Source organism: Herpailurus yagouaroundi, unplaced genomic scaffold (assembly GCF_014898765.1).
Source record: "Herpailurus yagouaroundi ecotype Mexico unplaced genomic scaffold, PumYag 162, whole genome shotgun sequence".
NCBI lineage: Eukaryota > Metazoa > Chordata > Mammalia > Carnivora > Felidae > Herpailurus > Herpailurus yagouaroundi.
In genome coordinates, this window is record NW_024412403.1 from 56,546,700 (window position 1) to 56,572,011 (window position 25,312).

The window sequence follows — 25,312 nt, forward strand, 5'->3', positions numbered from 1 at the left end:
GTGTAAACGTTATAGAAATGTAAAGATTCCGAGCAGAAAGAATGAACATATGTGCTGGAGCAGAGACCAAGGGTACAGTCTAATTATAGGATTTTTGCCTGAAAATGGATAAGGGCTCATTGTCATGTTAAGAGCATGGAGAAAATCTTAAAGGTCTGTATAACTGACAGTTTGAGAGTCCATTCCCTGTGGGCACTTTAACGATTTCACCCATTCAGAGATAATAGTTTAGATGATTGTTTTCTCAGACCTCATTAGAAGGGCCAACTAAACGTGACTTGAGCACCGAGAGAGTGAAGTGTCTGGGATAAGAATGTAGCCTTCCTCTATGTCAGAATGGAAACTAGGCCCTAAGGAGTAACCTTAGCTCCATGTATCTAAACCTTTAAGAATTTTAAAGGTTAGAGGAACAAACATGTACTAAGTATGTAACATGCCAGGCACTGTGACGGGTGCTCACGTGTGTTATCTCATGTCATGTCGTGTGGAAACTCAGACTTACTCGAGTAAATGATTTATCAAGGGTAGCACCGTGAGTGAGTGTTGGAGGCAGGATTTAAATTAGTGTGCAGGCATGCAAGTCTGTGATCTTTTTGCTATATCTTACAAATGAATCATGCCTGACTGTGTAACTGTAAGGAACTCAAAATGTCAATGCTAGGAGAAAGGATATAGATGGACACTGGCCTTTCAGAGTGATCATGGAGAGGGGTCTCTCATAGAGGAGATGACAACAGCTATGGTTTTCATACTGGGTCATGCATTAGAATCACCAGGGGCATCAGGAATATACATTTTTTTTTTATTTTGAAAAAGACTTTCAGGTGACTTCTAGGTAGGCAGCCTATCACTAGCCTACCTAGAATAAGGTAGAACCACTCAGAATAAGGGGTAGGGACAACAAGTAACAACAGGAGACAACATAGAGCCTATAGGTAGCAACCTGAAACTCACTGGCCATGAGTAGAAAAAAAAAATCTGAGCTTCATTCAATTTGTATCAAATACAAGCAATACAAACAATTTTTTCCTTTGTTTCTAACTAGCTAATAATCTTGTTTGAGGTACTGAGGTGTTATTCCCCACATTGTGAAGGTTTTGTGGAATCATTAAAAAAACAGAGGTGGAAGGGACCTCAGAGATTGGTCCCCTCCTTGGAGAGCTGTGGAGGCCAAGACCTAGAGAGGTACATGGCTTGTTGGAGGTCCCAGGAATCCACATGTGGTCTCAGTTCATGGTCTCTCCATCAAGCAATTCTGCCTCCCTGAATATTCTTCTCAGTGTCAGTCATCCTGCTGATAAAACTTGGTATTCCCAGGTTTAATTTGAATGTCCAATTTTGCTTACCTACAGCTGTCCCCAGAAACAAACTCTAAGTATTAAAAAAGCTATTCCCTGTCCACACAGTTCTAATGATTTTACATTTCTTCAGCCAGAATAAGGCCCTAGCTTGGTTTTAAATGTCAGGACTCTTCTGTATTTCATTTTCATGTTTAAAGGTTATTCTAATATAAATGGGGGTGGGGGGTAGCCAGAGCGGGCTGGCTATCTCCAGCACTCCTGTTGTTTCTTTAATGCACGAACCCTTCTTTTAGGCCTCTTCATTTGCCTCTCAGTCATATATTTAATTTTAAACAACACATTTTTCTCATTTATTTCCCCATTACCTTTGGGCCAACCCATTTTGGAAAGAAAAATGAAAGAAGTATTTGCCCCACTTAAGCCATTCTCCTGCCCCCACTACCTACCCTTGTGATCTACATGCAGTTCTGTGTCAGCAGACATTTCTCTAGGTGGAATATTCTGTGTCCCTGCCAGAAAGAGCCAAGGTTTAATTGAAGCAGCAGCTGGTCACCAGCCACTGACATGAGGAGAAGGGAGAGAAATCACACTAGAGCTTGTTCTTATCTTGGACCAGCTGCCATTCATCTCTTTTCGACTTTTGGACCAAAGAAGCAGGCCATCTTCCTGATGTATCTTCAAATCTACAGAGAGATGTAATATGATTTTAGTCTCTTTTTAAGGGGGAGGGGGGGAGGAATCTTTTTCATAAGGTTAAGATTATCAAATATTTTAATACCTTCCATCTTTGTCTCTTTTTAAAATAGTGCCTTTCCTTCAAAGCATCAAGGCATTGTAGGAGCAGTAGATGGTTATAATTCTGATTGGACCACTGCCCTTTGGTAAATGGGAGTGAGAGTCTCAGACATTAACTAAAGTTGTTGAGGTTCTTCACACACTAGGCCCTACTTGTCATAAAATCCCTTACTTGAAATTTTACTGTAAAATCACTGGGGAGAAACACATGGAATTCTAATTAAATACAAAAAAAAAAGTATCTGCACAATTAAAAAAAATCATGGGGCAGTAGGCTCTGCTTAAAGCTTATCATCTGAAGGAAGAAGAAATTTAGTTTAAAATATTCAGTTCGTTAAAACAACATGACTTTGTATGTAGATTAGGACTATTTCCTGGACCAGGCTCATGACGATAAGCTGCAGAGGAAAGCGTGGAGAAGGAACATGACTTTGGGGAGACTGACCTTGAGAGATGGAGACTTGAAGGAAAGGAAGTGGTTCTGTTTTTTTGAGCTCTTTTCTTTTTTCCTATCTCACCTAACCTTGAATTAACCTAAATTCCTTTGTACCTGAATTTCAGGCTTTCCCCCTTCTTAGCACAGCCCTCAGCAAAACTATAAAGTAGATACTATTTTACCATCTGTTTTCTTATGACAAGCAACTATTATCTTCACATTGTACCCACTAACCCTTTTTCCTAAGAAGCTGACAAAGATGTGCTATGTGGGCCGGCCTGCCCTTCTTACAGATAAAGCTATGCCTTGGAAAGGGAAGGGGGTACCACTGTCATCTCTCCACCTAAGCCCTGGGGTCCACTTGGGAGGACATAGCATGAGCATCGGGTAAAGTGCATGGAAGAGAGATTCAAAATCTGAGAGGCAGCATCCAGGGAAACACTGAAACCTAACCTGGGTAAACTAGACAGACCAGTCATGATTCCAAAGGGGGTGACAGGTGGAGGAGGATCCAGGTAAGAGGCAACAGGCTGACTGGAGTCTGGGGAAGCCAGATGAGCATCACAGGGTTCAAAGCATAAAGTGCAAGGTGGGACCTGTGACGGAGCAGAGCTTGGATGCCCTGAGTATGGGACCTGTGGCTGGTGAGGAGTTCTTAAAGTGTCTACTTGGCTCTCACACCACCTATCACAAATGTACTGACAATTAAGCTATACACGCTTGGCTCCAACTTCATTCTTCCATATTTCACTCTGTATGCTAGGCTGGTGTCCTACTCACTACATTGCTGGCCGTTTCCCTGTTAAGTTCAGCCCATTGGTGGTGCTAGAGGGACACTACCAGGCAGTAACTCTGGGCAAGCTAAACCCCTTCTTTGAGTCTCAGCTGCCAGACATGAAGTGGGGATAACAGCCCCAATCGCTGCCTTTTAGGATTAAATAAGCCCACGCAGCACAGTTCTAGAGCAAGTATCAGTGCCTGCAAAGAAAGGAGGGGGTGGGTTGTCCACCTGAATGAACACTGACCCTTCAGTCAGTCAGGGTGCAGAACCAGGCAATATCCATCCAGTCAGGGAAACAGAAATCACACTGATTATTTTAACAGCATGAATATAAGGGATTAGTGGAAAAGACACTGGAGGACTGAAAAAGTGAAGTAGTAACACAGAAATGACAGGAAGCAGCCACCCTTCTAGGTTGGAAGAATAAAGGGAAGAGGCTGGAGTCATTAGAACATAGAAGGTTGGAAGGGAAAGCTGGGGCCCAGTTTTCTGTGGAAAGGGCACTAGGTACGGGGAAGGAAGATAAGGGGAAATGCAATCAACTGCCACTGTTAGGGTAGGACTGTTGCTGGGGCAAGACTGTAATGATGCTTCCCTTTTCACTTCTATTGCCAGGAAGCTCAGAGTCCAACGGCTACCCCACTTTTGGCACATAAGTAGAACATTGTGTCATTATGGCTAATTCTTCTTACTTTATCGACAATAATTTTATTTCAACATATTTTATATTATAGTGTGCACTTCTTTGTGAATCTCTTCAAAATCTTTTCGAAAACCACAGAATATTTCTATGTCCATCTATACCATCTTCATCTACCTGTTTGTCTATACATTCATCTATAAATTCTCTACCTCCATTTCTTTTTCATCTCTACTGTCTCATCTATACCTCTATTAATACTTTTATCCACATCTGTAACATTGAGACAGGGACATCCAAGTCTGTCCTTGTTTTAGATGTGTGTTTTTAACTCAAATCTGAATACGAAAGCATCATTAAGAAGGTCTTGAAAAAAAGACAGCTCACATCTGGTCTTCAGCCTCCACTGTGGTTCCATGAGAAAGTCTTGCACTGACAGATGTACCAATGGGCCTGTGATATAGAACCCAAAACTTAAAAAGTTCTAATCCATCAAGAAATCTCATTCATCATTTCATTTTTTGGAAAGGATATAAAAAATGAAATGTCAGAGCTATAATGTCAGGACCGTTTAAAATGTCAAGTGCTTGTTGTTGCATAGCCTGGCTGTCTGCTGTTCTGATCAAACCCCCAACTGGCATAATAATTACAGATGATGCATTGCATTTTCATGCACAACTGGACCCAGATTTATAGCAAATCAGTGGAAACGTTCTCATTGCCCAGTCTGGAATTTTCTCCTTTTGCTACATAGCTTAAGACTTTTCTTTTGGAACAGAGCATTATTACGGATTCAAGATAGGATTCAGGGTAAGGAATAAGAAAAAAAGGCAGAAGAAAAGTTTCTCCATAGACCAGAACTTGGTCATTTATAATACACAAATCCAACAGGAGCCAAAAGGCAGCAAACACATTTGCCAAAAGTCTGTTTAAGAAGAATGTTAAACTATGGAGACACTGCCCAAATAATCCAGTTCTATTTCAAGAAGCAGATTAATTTAGGTGTGGAAGGAAAGGTACACAAGTTCTATTTTGAACTGATATGGAGACCATCCTTCAGTCTAATCATCATGTTCTAACCTTCAGAGAGAGTACTAATGTATAAACAGAAAAGCAACAATTCTTCATCTACAATCTTTATGGACATCTCCAAGGGACTTAAGTGATATATTCACAGGCTGATACCAATTATAATATATAATTGAATATATATTCAAATATAATGAAATCAATAGCACGTACATGGGAGAATTTCATTTCTTCTCCACTGGAAGTTTTGCCTCCACTGAAAGTCAGAAAAGGCATTCTCCCAGCCACTTTATTCCCACCTTCCCTAGATCAGCCTTGTCACAAGGTTTGAAGGAAACCTCCCTTCTGTGCCTGGCTGATTCCCATTATAGATTATTTTCAGTACACTGGAAAAATCAAAGCTCTTGGAAACAATCTCCAGAAGATCCTGATCTTCTTCCGTGCCATTGATAAATTCTTCTAAAGTCAGTTCTCCTAGAAAATAATAAACGAACAATTAACAAGAGGCTTTGTCCATACCAATCACTGGTATATACAATATATTCCCTGATATTTTTATTGATATTCTTCTGATATCCTTTCACCTTGACCAGACTCTAAAGTCTTCGAATATCCTTATATAGCAAAGCATTCAATGGTAGGATTGCCATTGAAAATCAAGATGACAAATACAATCTATTTTTATTTTAAGTTGAGAATCATCAGCAATGCACCTATGTTCACATACATGCGTATGTCTCTACACGGTATTGATTTTTTGACCTTTAATCATGAAGATATGACCAAGTGATAGGAGTATGGATACTGCAGATTTCTAAGATCAGGAGGAAATGATTGTGTGCAAGGCTGTTTTCAACATTCTTCTCTCTGAGGAAATAATTGCAGGGACCGTCCACAGCTGTGAGGAAGGGTAAACATTTATTCATTCCACATACAATTATTGGTCAGCAGGTTTCTTTTCAGATTTTTGGTTCCTAATTTCATCACTTCGGCATAAGCCAAAGTCTCATGCTGGTCAGTCCAGTGTTATCAAACCATCACCATAGAACTGTGTGCCCTGGCCACCCTGTTTTGCCCCTATCCTCATCCTACAAGACAACTTTTCAACATTTTGGGGGAGATGGGAGGGGTTCTCTGTTGACTCATTTGGACTATAATTATAAATTTAATGTTACACGCTGGATAGCTAATTTATGCAAGCATAACCCTCATGCCCCTGTTAATCACTATCTTGAAATATAGAGATCCTGTCCTCCCTCTGCATTCCCATCAAGCAGAACGTGCAGTGAAAAGTGTTGTTTGGTGTTCAAGGTCAGGGGCTCTGAGGCTGGCCAACCCGGAGTGTCTCCCTTATAACAAAGAGTGTCTGGGTGGCAGACCTTGATTTCCTTGGAAGTGCTGTCCATGAAAGGAGAAGGGCCTCTGATAGTTCCTGGGTTGAGTTGCTAGGATATAAAACTTGCTGCACATAGATGCCAGCAGCAGCTGCTCTGTCCAATTGGCCGCTCCTGGCCTCCCTGTATATCAGCGCCCCCAATAAAGTAATATAGGTTACTGGTGTGGAAAAGAGAGAAAAGATGGAATTTCTTTAAAAAAATTTTTTTCATTGAGATATAATTGACATATAATATTGTGTCTTTGGGTCTTTCCTTTGGACTCAGCAGACCACCACCCACCCTAGGCTTCAAGTCTGCTGGGATTTGACTACACATGAGTGCATTAAAGTTGAGGGGTAGAGATGTAGTTCTTAATCTCAAAGATATTGTATCAAATCGGGTTTGTGGCTAGGTAGAAGGCCAGTCAAAGACAAATCAAGAACATTTGGTAAATAGAGAATGGGTACCTGAGGCAGAAAGGCAGCAGGAACTGAAGTTAGATGTTGCACTGTACCTGTACTTTTTAGCGGACAAAGTCAAATATCCAAAATACCACAATAGTGAATCAAATATAAATAAGGATGAATTATCACATTCTCATAAGATACCTTTTGGTCTCAATGGCAAAATTCTAAAACATGTCTTCTACAGGGAAATTGAATCTTTGTTCCTTATGTTTTCCTTATGCCAAAGAAGTTTCTGCAAAACCCACAGGGTAGGAAGGGAGTCATCTATGTCTCACAGGTAAAGTATAGCCATGGAATAAGCCAAAGTTAAGTAGAGAAAACTGAAAATAAGGAGTCGTAGTGTGTGGCTGGGGAGGGTCACATGGGTGCAGAGCGGTGAGTCATGGGAACCATAAATAACAACAAAACAACCCCGTTTTTGGCAAAGGGAAATCACAGCTGCTAAATTACCAGTGCAATTTTTTTTTTTCAATTTCTAGGGGCTTAGCAGAAGCCCCTAGAATGGGGATGGGGTAGTGAAGTGTTTTTGTTTTTGTTTTTGTTTTTTTAATGTTCATTTATTTTGAGAGGTGGGGAGGGGGCAGAGAGAGAGGAAAGACAGAATCCCAAGCAAGCTCCATGCTGTCAGAGCTCCATGCAGAGCCCAAAGCAGGACTTGATCCCAGGAACCAGGAGTTCATGACCTGAGCCAAAATCAAGAGGCAGACACTTAACCCACTGAGCCACCCAGGCGCCCCAAGTGAAGTGGGTTTTGATCACTCAGTTATAACACTTGCCCATTGTCACCACTGCTGGTGGAAAGAGCCATGTCTGAGGATGTGGAGGGTATAGACATCATGTCAGGTGAAAAGCAACTCAGATTACTTACTGGTGTGGAAAATAAATAAAAGATGGAGTTTTTTTAAAAAAACTCTTTTAATTGAGATATAATTGATATATAACATTGTGTCAGTTTAGCGTACAACACAATGACTTGATACATATAATATTATGAAATCCTCGTCTTAAGTTTAAACATCCATCACCTCACACAGTTGCACTTTATACTTTTTTTCCCCGTGATGAGAACTTTTAAGTTCTACTCTCTTAGCAACTTAGAAGACGGAACTCTTCCGTGATGCTTTTTTTACTTTTCTCAAAACATGTGTGACCTCTGCATATTCATTTTTTTCACGTTACCTAACCACTTACCATAAAAAGTTTCTTTTGGAAATGAAGCCAACTTCTACCTATAGCAACTTATGTTTACTATTTCTGTCTAAAGTACTTTGAAATTTTCCTCACCCTTTCCCCCCAGTAATTAGCATTCATTCATTTTTCATCAGATATTTACTAAGCCCCAGCTACAATTGCCATTTCCTCCACCACACTGCTGGTGACTGAGCTGCTGGAATGTGGGAGGGGCTCAGAAAACATGCTGACAAACTGCTTTTCTTTATCTGATGTTCTTAAACATTGCTTCCCAATCCTCTTTAATTTGTCTGAGGATTTATGCCCAAAGAAAATAAAAGGACGGTTTCTGAATCTCTCTAGAAAGGATTGCCTATGCGGGTCCAGAAGCTTCCCCTCAAAAAATCTACCAGCAAAGAGGCAAAGCCAGTAAGAGGTGACTGAGCAGGAGATCACAGGACTCAGAAGGATCTAAAACAATTTTTTTGAGTTTTTATTATTTTGTTTTATATTTAAAAATACATTTCAATATTTATAGGGCATAATTCAGAAAGTACACAATTTTATTTTTGCATGTTGAAGTATACACATACTTATATGTCTACATTACATTATTTAGTAGTTTGTTGAGTTGGGGGACACATTTTCTCCTCCTGGGGACCCTGAAGGTCAATGCTCTTCCATCACTCACTACCAATTTCAGCAGCTTCATTGATGATGAATATTTTCCTTAGTCTTGTTTTTGCAGAGTGGTTATCTTATTGATATTCCTGGGTCCTGTATTTATTTGCATGAATGTCTTATATTATCTTTCATAACAAAACAAAAAATGACCTCCTATCCCCACCCCCAAAGAAAGCCAAAATTTACAGTGCATGCACACGTTAGCATTTTTGCTCTAAAGAAGTCAGCTGATATTGAAAGAAACCAGCCCATGTAAAACCCTTTTTTCTTCAATTCTTTTAAATTAGAACTTGACGAAAAATCGTGGTGGGGCTGGGAAATTAGCCAAGATGGGAATGGGAGTCTCAGGAGATGAGAATAGCCAGATTTTCAAGGGCGGATGCCAGTGAAGACGTTAAACGACACAGTTTTGTATTCATTAGCAAGGTGGCACTAGAGGCGTTTAGCAGCATTTTATAGCAGAGTTAAGTGCAGCAGTTTCTTCTTTTCTATGAGAAAACCTGATTCCCTCTTACCTCCTGGTAGTTCCGTTTCCAGTTTGAGTCGCTGTGTCTCTCATGGTTTTCCACAATGTTCCAGTCGAAAACATTGGTCCTTCTGGTTAATTGCTCAATAAGATGTCTTCCTGTTTTCCGTTACCTCAAGTATCAACCCAATAATCACCTCTTTCATTTCCTCTTTGGCCTTGTTCTGTCTCTTTTCACTTTCATGGTTGATTATTACGAACGCCTTAAAGTCTCCCCTGCCCCTGTGCTATTTGGCGCTATGTTAAACTTGCCTGGTACACTTTCTGCACTTGATGTTGTGAACAGCATCTATAAATCCTCCCAAGTCATGTCAAGAACGACTCCTAAGCAGCACATGGTAGAATGCGGATTGCCATTCTTCCTGCAGGAAAGGGTGCAGAATTCCATGCTTAATCATTTATTCTGACTTAGTCTTGCTGTCCTGCCTGTTCATTCTTCAATAATATTGAATGTTGAGCTTCAATTTTCTGTCTTTGTGATTCTTTTCAAGTTTTCCTTCCTGATGCTTTTATTTGTAATATAAAAATAAAAACAGCTTGTTGAATTATTATAATAATACATGCTCATGATATAAATTTAAACAATACAAAAAGTTCAATGAAATGAAAGAATCCCCTGTAACCTCTTTCTGGCCCCCAGTTTCACTTTCCATTCGTAATTAACTTCTCTTAGTCAATTGCATGTATATTTTTTGAAGTAGCAACGCATATGCACATGTATGTTAATTTCCAAAATAGTCTAGACAACTCTCTTCCTGTAGGAAGATAGCAATGCATGCTGTGTTTGTTTCTTCTTTATTTCTTCCTGTGCTTTTTGCATGACATCTTCTTACCAGACATTCATTCATTTCACAACTATTCATAGGGCACCTACTGTGTGCCAGGAAGTATGAGCATGCAAGACCTACCAAAGTACATAAAACAGAAATAGTTCTTGCCCTCATGGAGTTTATAGATTCTCATCTTTTTATTTTCTTGGTATTTATCCTATGCCTCTATTTTGATTAATCTTCTGCCTCCGATTTGCTAACTACCATGATGATAATGATGTACAGAATACTTCATAGCTGTTGTGTGTTTTTCTGTCCCAATAGATTTAATGTCAGTTATTCTTTTGTAATCAATTTGCAGTCAAACTGGGATTTTCATACATGTTCTTGAAGGTTTTTTTGCTTGTATCTTGGTGTGGTGTGGTCTTCAGTTTCAACATTCACTGGATTATCAGATAACAATAGCGTACTTGCTTTTCCTTTTGAAAAATTAAAGAAAATACATGTCGGCACATAGTCAACATTATTCTGATATACTTGATTGACCCTCTTTACTTCCACCAACAATGATGTTTTGATAACGATGACAATAAACAATTTTAAAAACTCTTATTTGAGGTATATATACTTAGGTTTGTACAAACAAGAATAGATAATCTCCCCCGTGGTGCTTACTCTCCTTTTATGTGTGAATAAAACACTTTATTTTCCTCTGTCAAATACTGGCAAAATCCTTTTACGCTTCTGCAAATATCAACCTTCTATGTCTTCATTACATTCTCTTCCTTGCCTTCTGGTGCTCTGGGCTGTCTTTCTCCAACAGTACAATTTTAGCCTCCTTTTCTTGAAATAGGGAATGACCCAGCTGTCTCTTGATGAGATGACGCAACAACCTCCAATAATTTGCATATGAAAGAAAATTGTCTCAGTTTCAGTCCTGTATATGCATTTGCCAAGAAACAGTGGTTCATTGTTCTTCCAAAATGTAGCCTGTTTATTTAGTATCTTCATTGTAAAAGGCAATGATCTATGTTTTTTCCCCTTAAATACAAGTTGTTATCAGAGGAAATGATTTGTGTGATTAGTTCTATAAGCTATTCCAGAAACCATAATGTATTATCTCTCTTTTGATATATTCTTCTAGGTCAAAGAGTCCATTTCCCCGACTGCAGATAACCTCAGTTATTGCCCAAGAAAACACCTCCACTCTTCCAGATTTGCATCCTTCACCTCCATCTTTCTTTTTCTAGGCTCTTGCCATAACATCCCCCATTTTACTGATAACTTATACTTTGCTTTTTAAGAAACTGCTTAGGTAATAAATAAAGAGTCCTGAATCATTTTCTTGTTTTCTGGAACACGTTATGTGTTCGTTCCCTCAAACTAATAAGAAACCAAGACCCTTCTTAAGGACACCACAACCCTCATACTTCTCCAGGAGAGGTCACCTTTCCTATTCCCTGGCTTCCACCACTAGAAGCAGGATTCAGACATATTTTCAACGTTCATGACCTGCCCTTTTGAAATTCATTGTATTACTAAGTCTTAAACATTCACAGTGTCCTATCTCCTTCCAGGACCCTGGTCCTTCGGTCAACAATTTCGGCCCCAGGCTGAAATGGTTTATCATCTCTATGCCAACCCCTACTATACCCCCTCACCTCTGAGATTAAAAATTAAAACAGAACAAACCTACAGCATTTTTCCTGTTTGGTGATCAGGATGTTCAGTTGCATATTCCACATAAGGTTTTCACTGGCCTCTTAAGATCTTCCACTCTCCGTTTCTCTGGTCCTTTTCTACCTTCACTTAGTTTCCTTGTCAACTCTGGTTAGTCTGAATCTGTTTTTTACAAGCTTTCACATGAACTGACTTATTTTATCCTTCATCTATATAGACCCAAATATGAGTAGTTGCAACCAAATGGCTCTGATCTTGGTAAACTAGAAAATGAGCATACTGACTTGAAATTGAGGTGAGGCCGACTAGGACTGGGTCCTTATGAGGGAGATTGATGCTACTGATACATTTCCAAAGTATTTTTCTGAGAATTATACTCTCGTCCAGTTGTTGGGCTCATTCATAATGGTGATTTCATTTAAACTCCCTTCCAGCCTACTCACCATCGCATCCTGCCACACACAGTAGACCAGTGCAAACTGCCACACACAACATGGGTGTCTACTGCCCTCTAGCGTCCATTATAGGAAGTGACCCATGGCGGGCATGTTGGTCCTGTGGAAAAAATTACTTTGGATTGATGACAACTATGGCTAGAGTCCCAGTGCCTCATATCTATCCTCCGTTTCCCCCTTAAATCACTTAGTAACATCATATTTTCCATCATGTCAAACTCTCTGTTTTCAAGGAACATCCTTAGCTATGCCGCCTCAATCTCCAATCAATATGCTCCCCTACCAGTTTACTGAGATCAATGTCATTTGGTGTAAGCACTCTCCCTTCTCCTGGAATGCCTGTGTCTTCCATTTCACTCAGCCTCTGAAGAAGAAGTGCACCTTCTCGGAGCTGAAGAGGAACCCAGATTTTAAGGTAGCAATAGCAGATGGAGAAATGAGCAGAAACAGTGGAAATGTAGAAAAGGTACAAAGAACAGAAATGAAGGCATGTACACACAACTCTTCCCAGAAATGTGTCATCACAGGAAAGGAAAAAATCTGATAGAAGAAAATCACACAATCGAAGAAATGATTTTTGTAGTATGGGAAACGTGAGTTTGTTTGCAAGTTGATGAAACACCTCCAGTAGAAAGGAATAATTACTAGAACATATCCCAGAGTAAACAGCAGAGTCCTTCATATCATATTCTCCCACTTTTCTTTCCTTGTATCTCCCTTTACTCTTGTTCATATATCCCAAAATGCCAAGCACCATGAACTGATTATACGTAGTCAATAGACATTTAATCAATGAATTGTACTGACTGGAGAACACTGGACTGGGCAAATTATGAAGCCCAGCTAGGGTTTTCTTGAAAGGTTCATGCTTTTGCCTAAATGGCATTCCAACTCACCCCACCACCTCCTACTTTGTAAAAAAAAAAAAAAAAAAAAAAGTGAGCCCGAGGAGAGTAAAATTGCCTTACCATCATTGTTTTTATCGATCTTATGAAACACCAGGTTGGTAAATTCTTCAGGACTCAGAGTTTGTTGGCCATTGAGGGCTTGCACAGCCTGCAAAAAAAAATTAAATCACTGAGCTCAACTTTGCTGGAAGCAAATACATTTTGTGACATTTCTACCCCAATATGACACAATTTTGGGATATGTTCATGTCATATTTGTTGTCCAACCTGTTCTAGTTGGTAAAAATAAATAAAAATATTATGTCAGTTCTGGGTAATGAGGCTTAGAAATTTAATTAACTGAATACAAACTGAAGTTTGATATTATACAGCACAAAGGGATCTATTCAACATACTAGGTAGCAAAGGATACAAAAAGCTTATAGGGAAAAACATTGAAGTGGCCACTGTCATAAGAATTCTGGACGCAGAAAACAATGTTCTCAACTTCAGACCAGTCATCATTAATCTTATAGAAGAACATAAAAAGATATTCTGTAAGCATCTAAGGCTTCTCCTCCAGCTTCTGACACTGGCACCTCTGGTCCTTTTTGCCCTTTTCTAGAATGATTGACTGGGAAGACAGATCTGTATGCCTTGGAAGGACACTGAATTTCTCTCACACCCTGCCAGCACCTTTTCATCATACAGGCTGTCAGGGAACCCAGGGAAAATGACATTTCCAGCTTCCCTAGAGGGAAAACTTAACCACTCTTTCCCTCTCCCCCACTGCCAGGTGATTAAATTAAGTGACCAATATTTGATGTGGAAATTCATAATAAAATGGAAGAGAGAGAGAGAAAGAAAAAGTTAGTTATCTGGGAATTTGAACATAACTACCTTGATTGAACATAAAGGGATCTTTAGAAGAACCACTGGCATCATATTTTAATTGAGGGCCTGGTCTGAAATAGGACCATCTCTTCTGCTGCTTTGCAAGCATTATCAATGCTTAATTTGGGATTAGTCCCAGCAAACAGCAGTACAGCACCACTCCTGGCCTCAGCTAGTGAGGTCTCACAATTAGATAGAGGGTAATGCTTAGAATAATGGTTACATACATATAGCATCCAATTAGATAAATATTTTTAGGGTTTCTCAGTGTCTTGGCAGAGGTCCCAAAAGCCTAAAAGTTTGTCTAGGCATCCAGTACTCCCACAGCAGAAGGGATATGAGACCACATGTAGAAGTCATAATAAAAGCTGGGGCGCCTGGGTGGCGCAGTCGGTTAAGCGTCCGACTTCAGCCAGGTCACGATCTCGCGGTCCGGGAGTTCGAGCCCCGCGTCAGGCTCTGGGCTGATGGCTCAGAGCCTGGAGCCTGTTTCTGATTCTGTGTCTCCCTCTCTCTCTGCCCCTCCCCCGTTCATGCTCTGTCTCTCTCTGTCCCAAAAATAAATAAACGTTGAAAAAAAAAAAAAAGATTATGAAATATCTAGGATTTGTCTGTGACCCATCTCTGGGAAATAGAAGTGAGACTGAAGGATTGATTGGAAGGGTGACGAGGCCTGGAGGGATACTTTCGGAGGGAGTCCTCAATGTGCCCTGTGTTTTCCCTCTTCTTCGTACAGGAGAAGCATGGTGGGGGGGATGGGCAGGGAGGCATGGTTTGTTTCCTTCTTTCTTCCCTCATTTAGCATATCTGCACTTTCTCCTCCATTTTGCTCAGCCCATTTCTGACCACTCTCCGAGTGGGTGGGGAGGAGGTAGGAGAGAAGGGGGAACAGGACAGTCTGACTTGGCAGGCACCCTCACTCCCAGTTATCTGGTGTCAGAGCTCTCTGGATGACAGATGTTTAAAATCCCCTCTTTGAGACCATGCCTCCCTTTTATTACTGACACTCTCGTACACATCCCTAGACATGGATCATGCATTTTGATTCCAGCTGACCCCTCAAGGCTCCTTCTACAAGTTCTAGGTCTGCCCAGCTGCTATTTCAGAGTAGACAATTCTTTCCTGTTCAGGATTGTGCTGTGCATTGTAGAATGTTTCACAGCAATCCTGGTCACTAAACAATAGATAGCAGTAGCACCACTCCCGCACTCCTCCACTCCCCAGCTGACAACCAAAATGTCTCCAAACATAGCCAGGTGTCCCCTGGGGGAGGGGTGCAACGTGTTCCTGGTTGTGACTCACTCTCTGCTTCTACCTCCAGCTCCTCCTCTTCTGAGATGCCCTCACTTCTCCAAGTGGCTCAGCTGGACAAGATCCAAGGCAACTCTGTCAGCTTCCTCCCCATGTCTGATCCATGAAAAAACCTTCGTCCCCACATATTCTGAGCATAAGATTCTTCCTCAACTTTACCCCTCTACTCTGCTGCCATGGTCTGCTTCATTAGATTTCTCAGACTCAAATATTGGAACACTGTGCTTCCCAAACGTCAGTGGTTTCCTTAAATCCCCATGCTATTGACCTGAGGGCTTTACCCAAGAAAATCCTCTCTAATAGCCCTTCTTAAACATCCTCCTGACCATTTTATGCCTTTGAAGTGAAATTAAGATGTAACTACTTCCTTTGTAAGTTTTCCCTATAATCTAGTACTTCCTTTGGATCTTTTGATGGCTGGGCTGTATTTTATTTTAACATCCTGTTATCATGTGTCAAGAGAATTTACATTAAACAGTATGCATTCTTTACTGGATTGTTTTCACTTGCCACCATATAGGCCAATCATTTTGTATAAGTACCTATTCCATTGCATCAATTTATTTAAAATGCTTTCTCTTTTAGGTCATTCATTTTTAGTATTTTACGTGACTCTGTGATGTAAATCATAGAACCTTTATCTTTGATGATGTTAATGATCGTTTTCCTGACCAAAAATGTTGGCTCTAAAATGGAGCTACACGTTTAGCCTCTTTTTTTAAAAAAAAATTTTTTTTTCTACGTTTATTTTTATTTTGGGGACAGAGAGAGACAGAGCATGAACGGGGGAGGGGCAGATAGAGAGGGAGACGCAGAATCGGACACAGGCTCCAGGCTCCGAGCCGTCAGCCCAGAGCCGTCAGCCCAGAGCCGTCAGCCCAGAGCCGTCAGCCCAGAGCCCGACGCGGGGCTCGAACTCACGGACCGCGAGATCGTGACCTGGCCGAAGTCGGACGCTTAACCGACTGGGCCACCCAGGCGCCCCAGAAGAAAAACCTCTTAAAAGGTTTCCAAAGATCTACATCCTCAAAAAAGGAACTAGCTTGAGGCAGTTTTGTATGAATTCTTTTTTTTTTTTTCAACGTTTATTTATTTTTGGGACAGAGAGAGACAGAGCATGAACGGGGGAGGGGCAGAGAGAGAGGGAGACGCAGAATCGGACACAGGCTCCAGGCTCCGAGCCGTCAGCCCAGAGCCGTCAGCCCAGAGCCGTCAGCCCAGAGCCGTCAGCCCAGAGCCCGACGCGGGGCTCGAACTCCCGGACCGCGAGATCGTGACCTGGCTGAAGTCGGACGCTTAACCGACTGCGCCACCCAGGCGCCCCTACACGTTTAGCCTCTTGATGCAGATTCCCAAATCTCCAGGAGTGTTATCTCCATTTATACCCGCTCCACAATGTGTAAGGGCACTAAGAAGGGGCACTTCTTAGAGTGCCCTTGCCAGAATTCCACCTTATTGTTGTTAATCTTGATTAATTTAATTGGAGACAAATAGCGTCAATTATTACATGAATTTCTGCTCTGTGCTTTCATGTTTCCCTCTTTTCTTTTCGTTCTCTTTCTAAGCACTTCAAAGAAAACCTCAATTCTCTGCTTAGTATTTCTCTTTTCTTTACTCGCTAACATAAGTTGTACATTTTAACTAATAAAAATCTGTGCAAAGATTTTCATAAGATTCGGACAAAAACATTCATATACTATTGTTCCTCCTAATTCTTTTGAGAATCCAATGACCCTTTCCCTCCCCTCAAAAGTTGATAACATACAGGAAAAACGTTGCCCTTAATGTCATAGTCTTCAAGGATTTCCGAAGGCCATAGATCCATAGATCCCAGGATACGAACCCTTGCTTTGAATACTGTTTGGATATTCCCCCAATATTTGTATGCTATATTATATATTTAATGTTTTTAAAATAAATTTGAGTATGTTTAGGAGGATGTTTTAAAATTTACATGGGGTTGGGCATTCTCTAGGGAATATTTTAGATTGCCAATTTTGTGTTGTAACATGTCATATATATGCAGAATTTCTGAATTTTAATGCTTACAAAGTTCAGTTACAAAGTGTATCTTAGTACTTTTTTGTGAATTATCTGTGAGATTAAAGTGAAAGCAATGTTAGTATTATCATACTCTTGAATTCTTTCCATATGTTCGTTGACTCTACATTTGCTACAGTTTTAAGTATTAACAGCTTTGTCCATTTATTGAGGTGTTTGATTATAATTGTAGTTCTACCTACTTATTTTTTTTTGCATTTTTGATAATATTTATACTATGTATTATAACACAGTAACTTAACTCCTTCATCTATAAATGAAATAATTTGGACCAGATCACTTCTACGACCTCTGATTCCAATTCTGATTCTGTGTTACAAATTCCGTATATTGCATTCATAATGTGTATTTTACTTCACATTCTCATTTAGGTACAGTGTCCTTCTTAATCATCTTATACTCTAGAATCCATTTCATGTCATCCCATGATAATAAGTATTTCCACTTCCTTGGTGGAAGGGGGTGAGATTTATAAAGGGACTCATTGAACTTTACAGCTGGAAAGGGCCTGAGATCCTTGAGGTACTTTTTAGAAATACTTTAGTCCAGCCCGCAGAAAGATTAGTCCTCAGGTACCTTTGTTCTTAGCCCTTGGCTTTTGCTATATAACCGTCCGGTATTTCAGCTGCTCCTCGCACAACTTTCTGCACCGAGGCAGACAAAAAGACAAGTTGTTTTAGAACATCACGTTTATTCATTTTTCATCTCAATACTCTGCTAAAATATGTGAATTTGAACACTGACAAGATAATGCTGGTTTGCAGGTGCACACTCAGTAATCAATAGCATAGTGACACTTACATGGCTCTAGCAGTTCCAAATGTATATCCCAAAATTCACCAACCACATAGATAGTTGTCACCAGCTCCACAGGAAGGAAAATTACATCAACTATACAATGTCCTAAGATTACTTCACCACTTCACTTACCATGAAGATATTCAGTAGTTCCTTTTTGTCAATAGAACCATTTCCATCAGCATCATACAGCTTAAAATACCATTTTAATTTCTGCTCCATTTTTCCTCGTACAACGAGATTTATAGCAGCAATAAACTCTAAAAAGTCGATAAATCCATCCTATAGAAAGCAAGGACAGAAAGGGACGTAAATATTTAAGAGAAACAATTGTCTTTTATTTGAGAAATCATGGTTCACGAGCAGGACCATTAGCACAAATTAATACAACCCAGAAGATTTCACCATAGAACTTTTCCCTGGCATTTCGTTAACAAAACAAACAAATAAACAAAGAAAAGCATGGGAAATGTGTATAGAAACAAGTTTAAATATATAGGCAAGTGTGTTTTTAGAGAAAATATCTACTTCTTATGCCAAAAAAGAAACAAGATTCTGGCCTGACCCTGACGGAAGGCTGTGTCCTCACCACTGGACATCCTACAGTAGCTGTCTTCTCCTGAGTATCTTCAGGTTTTGTCCCCCACTTAGAGAGAAGACCAGGTACCAATTTCTAATATAAGGGGAAAAACCAGCTAGATAAATTCTGTACTCCTTTTTAGAGAGCCTGGTTGATTTTTTTGGAATGCTAAATTCCAGGATTCCTTTTAAGTAAGTTGTTTTCAGTATGAATCAAAATTTATGAGCCTCTTCTCTGTAAAGGTTTTGCCATATTAGTCGATTTTAGAAAAGACTGTTTTAGGCTTTCAAGCTTAGGCAGTTCCCTTCAGCCTGTTTTAAATTGGTAAAACACTCTCAATTGATACAGAAATAGTCCTTGTCATTCTTAAGAATCACACCCTTCAAACCTTGCTCAGCCAAATGCTCAACTATCTTAAGAAAAGTGACCAGCTCTAGGGAGGTGCGTGACCCACTCTCTGCTATCTTCCCCTGGGAATTCAGATGCCAAAAGTAGTATATTCAGCCCAAGGAAACATGCTGTCAGCTGCATTCTCCTTGGAATTTTGGATTGTAGAGTCCTATTTACAAAACAGGATGTGACATAAAGTACTCCTTCCCCTTAGAAGAAAGAGCATGAGACTTAGCAGCCTATAAAATAGTATGTGTTTGCTTCGAGGAGCAAGCTTTTGTATCTAGTCTATAAGAAAAGCAATTGAAAACTCACCCATAGTTCTGGATCTGAAACAAAACCTTCTTGCCTGATTAAAGGCTTTTTGTTGGTTGGTTGGTTGGTTGGTTGGTCGGTTGGTTTGGTTTTTTAAAGACTACTACAGCACCTCAAATACTGAAAGCCAATGTGCTAAATGACTATAGCATTGTCTTCAAAATGTATTATTTAAAGATGTTTTTCTACCCTGTGGATGTTTTACCTATATAGTCAGAAAAATACAATAAAACTATTTAAAAATTTTACTACATGTGGGTAATAGATTTTTACGTTTTACAACTTAGGTAAATTCACCCCATCAATAACTTTAATACTTCTTACAAGCAACAAGACTTCTGCTAACAGTCTGGAGTCTGGTTGAATGGATCTCCTCAAGGAAATGTGCTCAAGGATACAAAACATAGGTGGTTTTACCTTTTCTCTATCTGCCTTTCCTACTGCTGTTACCGCTTCACCATATTAACCCCTAACATAGTCATGGCTGAGACAAGGGAATTATGTTATCATAGAGTTGAAATTTATTTAAGAGGACATCAAGATATCTTCAGATTTGGCAGGACATGACCATTATTTTTCAGTGTCAAGACTGGCAGGGATGGAGAATATGAGTTGGGTGGACAGTATTCAACCAGGGGCACATTGGCTCCCAGGTCTGCCTCCTGTGTCTCTAGGACTGACCAATCAATACAACTGTTCCCTGGGTAGTTCTTATGTGTGTTTGCCAAAAAGTTACAGAAACATCATCCCTGAGAAGACTGAGCTGGCTTGCTATAAATATAAAGTTGATCTTTCAGTGTTTCCATAAAAACCTTATATTCCATGATGGTTTGTTTCACTTTTTGAGTCCTGCTTCAGGACTCATAGTTTTTGGCATCACTTGCTTGATGAATGGCAACAGATTAGACTGAGCAATGCTGCCTTTAGAACATTTGGTGTTTTCTGATTAGGCACAGTGGGCAGGTGACCCTAACTCCTTCCAATCCTGGTCCTGGAAGCTGTGAACAAACTCTATCAGGAGGTGAGCATAAATATTTTCATTGTATGGCTTTAAAATGGACAATCTGCTTAATCTACTGCCAAAGGTGATGATGGGTAAGGAAGCCTTTCTACTTAGACAAGTGCAGCCTTTTCCAAAATCTCCTGCAAGCAATATATCTTCTGTTCTCACTTCAGCATTCCGTTATATAGTCAAATTCTTAACGAACCACTCTTTCCGAACCAGCATTCCATCATATAGTCAAATTCTTAACGAACCACAGCCAACTCTTCTTTCCAATTATTTTTCTGGTAAGATTTTGTAGAAATTCACATTGGTGAGACAACTCTGGTGAATGTGATTTAATGGCTTGTGTTAGTGTTGGAGAGGGTTTTAAGTAATGCTTATTCTGTAAATTGGTATATAAAGTAATTATTGCCTTCAGTTAACCTATAGATTTTAAACACGGGAGACGGGGATAAGAGCCACAGAGGTGAGATGTTCCTGTAAATGTGACCAGGAAAAATGCAAAAGAGAATGCCCAAAGACTTTTCTTTGACATGACCCAAAGGAACATTGTTAAGTTCATATTTCTGTATTTGAGCTACTGGAGCCCTCGTGGCACACAGAACTGTCTGGAAATGTTTGACACTGATTGACCTTGTGCCTGAGTAGGGTTCATAAACTCCCTGCATCAGAATCACATGAGGACAATGAAATATGAAGATTCCTAGAACCCAACCCCAAACAACAGCATCAAAACTACTTGGGATGGTGTCCAAGAGTCTGCATTTAAAATGCTCCCCAGGTGAGTCTCATGTATCCTAAGATTTGGGAACTATGGATCTAAGCTGTTTTTCTTATAGATGTCTTCCTTCGTAGGCAATGTTTTCCTCTAGGTATCTGCCCAAGTGGCTGTTTTAATTATGACTTCTTCTCACTTGAGTTTCTGTAACTTATTAAGACTAATGAGGGGCGCCTGGGTGGCGCAGTCCGTTAAGCGTCCGACTTCAGCCAGGTCACGATCTTGCGGTCCGTGAGTTCGAGCCCCGCGTCAGGCTCTGGGCTGATGGCTCAGAGCCTGGAGCCTGTTTCCGATTCTGTGTCTCCCTCTCTCTCTGCCCCTCCCCCGTTCATGCTCTGTCTCTCTCTGTCGCAAAAATAAATAAACGTTGAAAAAAAAAATTAAAAAAAAAAAGACTAATGAGAAAAAATATGACCCACATGGTTCAGTCTCAGAATAATGACACAGTCCTACAAATACAGTCCAGCAATCAAAAATTAATTGAAAATAACAGCAAGTCTTTACTTTGATTTCTGGAAAAAATACAAGTTGCAAGAAATTTATGTATTTCTTCCAACACCCCCTTCCTCTCCCTTATGCTCCCCGCACATAGCCCCTGATGCTCAACCTTCAGCAATTCCCCACTGCCCCCCTCCTTCACAGCAGCCTGACCATGAGAACGCACCAGCCCTTCACTCCACCACCTTGTCTCCTAACTCTGTATCCCAAATCCTAAAACATTAGTTTGGTGACGGCTGGATCCTCCTTCAAGGTTGAGGGTGGGGAAGAAATTGGGCACACACAAAGCCATTTTCAGGAACCTCAGAAAAGGAGAGTTTGGGAGGATGTCTACAAAAATAATTTTAATTCCAACACATTTATAGATGTATACACTATGTTCTTAGGATGGAGTGGATTACACGGAAGAGTTAAATGGGGCCAAGATACGGAAGCATGACTGTTTCTCAGTCTCCAAAGGGAGTTTGGTCCGTTGATAGGTTACAAATCATTTTGTAGAGGTGGGTTAAAACAAGAAAGAGAAAAAAAATATATGGAGACTTCAAATTCAAGCTTTCTTATAGTCTCTAAAAATGTAGGAAACTATAAGGCATACTTTTTACATCTATAAATAAAGTATAAAAATATTTAAACATTATATAAGGCTTGTTTTCTTTGTACCATCAAAGAGATGAAACTAGAAGTCTAATATAATAAAAATAAAAAAAATAAGGAAAACAAAATCTATAGTGTTCCGTCCAACAGAAAATCCACCAGTGGAATACATGGTCTCCAGCAATATTCACAACCTGCTGTAAGTCACAGTTGCTTTCAGGATATGATCAATTTGAAATGCAGATAGAAAGTTAAATTATAAAACTTACATGCATATGAAACAATTATTTTCTTATTTATTACTAAGTATAAAAGCTATAAAATCTTCTATATATATATACAATGTTCCAAGCACTGTGCTAGTCACTTTCCAAGCATCCTCTCTAATTCTAATAGCAACCTGACAGGTAGCCCTACTATTCCTACTTTCCAGAGGAGAAAGCGGATTTTCAGACATGGTAAATAAACCACTTAAATAACAAAGTTAGGTTGTAGGTGGATCCAGGATTTAAATTCAGTCAGCCTTCCTCTAAGGCTTTTGTTCTTTGTATCACCCAGTATTTATTGCCCTCAAATGCATTACAACTGAATTCTCCTTCTGGAAGAGGTATCCATACAGATGGTACACATTCAGCGCAGTGTGTTGTTCCTGATTCACAGGTGTGAACTATTCGGTAATACGGTCATATAACGTAAGGTGACCCGAATGACTGAAAATGCAGCACCTTGGCACCTGTGCTCCCTTCATACGTGGTACTGCCCAAGGAGCAGCTGGCCTGTGTGGTCTGAGCTGCTTAGTCTCAGGGAGACTGTGAGCCCAGAGAGCTCCTGGGGCCACCACTCCCAGGCTTCCCTCGCCTCGCTTGCATAGCCATCTGGCTCAGAGGGACAAAAGGTGTTCACTCTCCTGTTGCCTCTCCTGCTCCTTGACATTTTTGATGAACATTTCTTGTATCCATTTTGGAATCCTTAGCTCCTCTCCCTGCGCAAGGGTTTAACCTCCACCACCCCATAGACCATGGCTCTCGCTGCCTGTTTCCCCAGGAAATTTCCCCAGCTGCGCCTCCAGGATCTAAAGCCTACATACCGGTCCTGCATTAGCCAACCTTGTTCTGTCTTCACCTCTGCTCTTGACTAGGACTCTATAGCATTCCTTTGCTGTGCATCTGGTCCATGCTTTGGCTCAGCACTTCCCCCTCTTTGGGGCCTTACACCTGCATTGCAGCCCCGACCAATCCCTCCATTCTCCCCACTTTGTAAAATACCCAGGTAAAAATATCACTGTAGATGTCATCTGCTAGGACAGTGTGGCCCTGCCATCACTCTGTGTGCCTGAGAGACCCCAAGAAACAGATATTGAAATGTCATCTCAATATACTTCAGAGACATCTGCTTTGGAGTTTTGTCCCAGGGATGGAGCCACAAATTTATAAACTGGGTAACGTCCTTAGGGGAACTTGGCTTCATTTCGTTGATTCAAATTGTAGAATTTCAGTTCTAAAAACAGTCATTTTGCAAATAAGAAATGGACTGAACTAGTAATAATAATTATAATTATAATCAAAATGAAAATGGCAACTATTGCTGTTGATGTAATACTTGCTAGACACACAGGGCCAGGCATTGTGCTTCGCACATCTGAGCTCACTTAACCCAAACAAGGTCCCAAACGGCATTAACCAATAAGCACAGCATCCTGGGTTCAAGTAACACCAAGATCGCAGAAATATAAACTGTTATTACAACAACTAGGTATCAGACCCCATTTGTACCCTAGTGCACCCTCTTATTCAGGAAAACAAATGATCCAAATCAAACAAAAATCCTTCAAACCATGGTCCCAAATGAAAACTATTTCCTCTGACAGCATTAACATTCTGCTACTTTTCACAGAATCACGATCTGTGAAGAACTCCTGAATTGTCACAGCCCCTAACCTGAAGGCATTTAGATGTTTTCATTCTTTTACATGTGACACCTTCCAGTGACATTTTGCCAGCTGTGGCAAGTCAGCAGCAACATATGAATTGAAACTTCTGCCTGGAAGTGGTTACTCAGATGATCCCAGTAAGGAAACCCAGAGAGTTAGTATCAGCACATCCCGTGATTGATCAATCATTGTCACTGATATTCAGTTTGCATCTTAGGAACTGCCTATATTGCCCTAGGCAATATAAGGGCCACCTCTATTATGTCAAATACATACGAATGCTTTTAAAATACTTTCATGAATTTTTGAAATCTGTAAGAGAAATGTTGTATTCAGCATTTATGACCTAGCCCATTTTCACCTACAAACACTGACATTAACAGCAAACATAGTCTCTATCAGCTACGGAATTGCTGGAATGTCCTCAAAAGAGACTCACCTCTTTAAGATGAGAAATACACTGCTGGCTTGTAGGCTGGTTCTATAACATGATCTGTATGCACATCACATGCAGTTGTCCTTGACCATGACTGTGCAAACTTCAAGGGTTCTGGGACAAAGGGCTTCTCACAATACTTACCCAACAAGCTCACAATTATTAATAGGTTTCCTGGATATCAATCAGGAAGCCCCAAGCATCTGCCCCTAGCATGCAGCCAGCTCAGTGATGTTTGGATGACTGTGAATTAGAAGCCAGTCTCAGGTGCCTTGGGGGAAGGCAAGACAATTGTCTGAGTTTGATCACTTCTGAATGAGCTAACTACGGAAGACCCAGCAGTGACTATAGCAATGGTAGCCTTTTGCAAGGAACTTCTTCAGGTAGCCAATATGGCTTTCCTCTTAAAAACACCTGTCACCCTAAGCAATAATGCCACAGATAAATCCAATTTTAGTATATGTGCTGCCGAAGCGAGTGCAATGCCACAGATAAATCCAGCCTTACCCTAATTCAGTCAGCTTGTGTCCTAAGAGTGTTTCCTTTCTCATGGAAGACGCTGCATCCTTGTTCTTTGCTGAGTAGAAGAGGTAAACAGAGGATATAGAAAGTGGTAGCACAGACAGTAGAATATATATACCTATATTACTTGCATCAAGGCTGTGTTTCTCTATTATGGTTGTAACTAGAAGAACAGAGGAACTGCTTCTGAATCAATAGTTTT

The 25,312-nt window shown here is 40.3% G+C and overlaps 1 protein-coding gene across 1 annotated transcript in view; it reads right to left on the reverse strand.

Annotated features, from left to right (window-relative positions):
• Positions 1–4,791: 4,791 nt before the first annotated feature.
• GUCA1C (guanylate cyclase activator 1C) overlaps positions 4,792–25,312 on the reverse strand; it is a 33,050-nt gene continuing 12,529 nt past the window's right edge. Inside the window, exons 2-4 of the mRNA XM_040484441.1 lie at positions 18,194–18,343; positions 13,079–13,166; positions 4,792–5,456 (exon numbers count right to left, since the gene is read on the reverse strand). Of these exons, the coding sequence (XP_040340375.1) occupies positions 5,287–5,456; positions 13,079–13,166; positions 18,194–18,343 (408 nt within the window). The 3' untranslated portion in view covers positions 4,792–5,286. The remainder of the gene's footprint in view (positions 5,457–13,078; positions 13,167–18,193; positions 18,344–25,312) is intronic.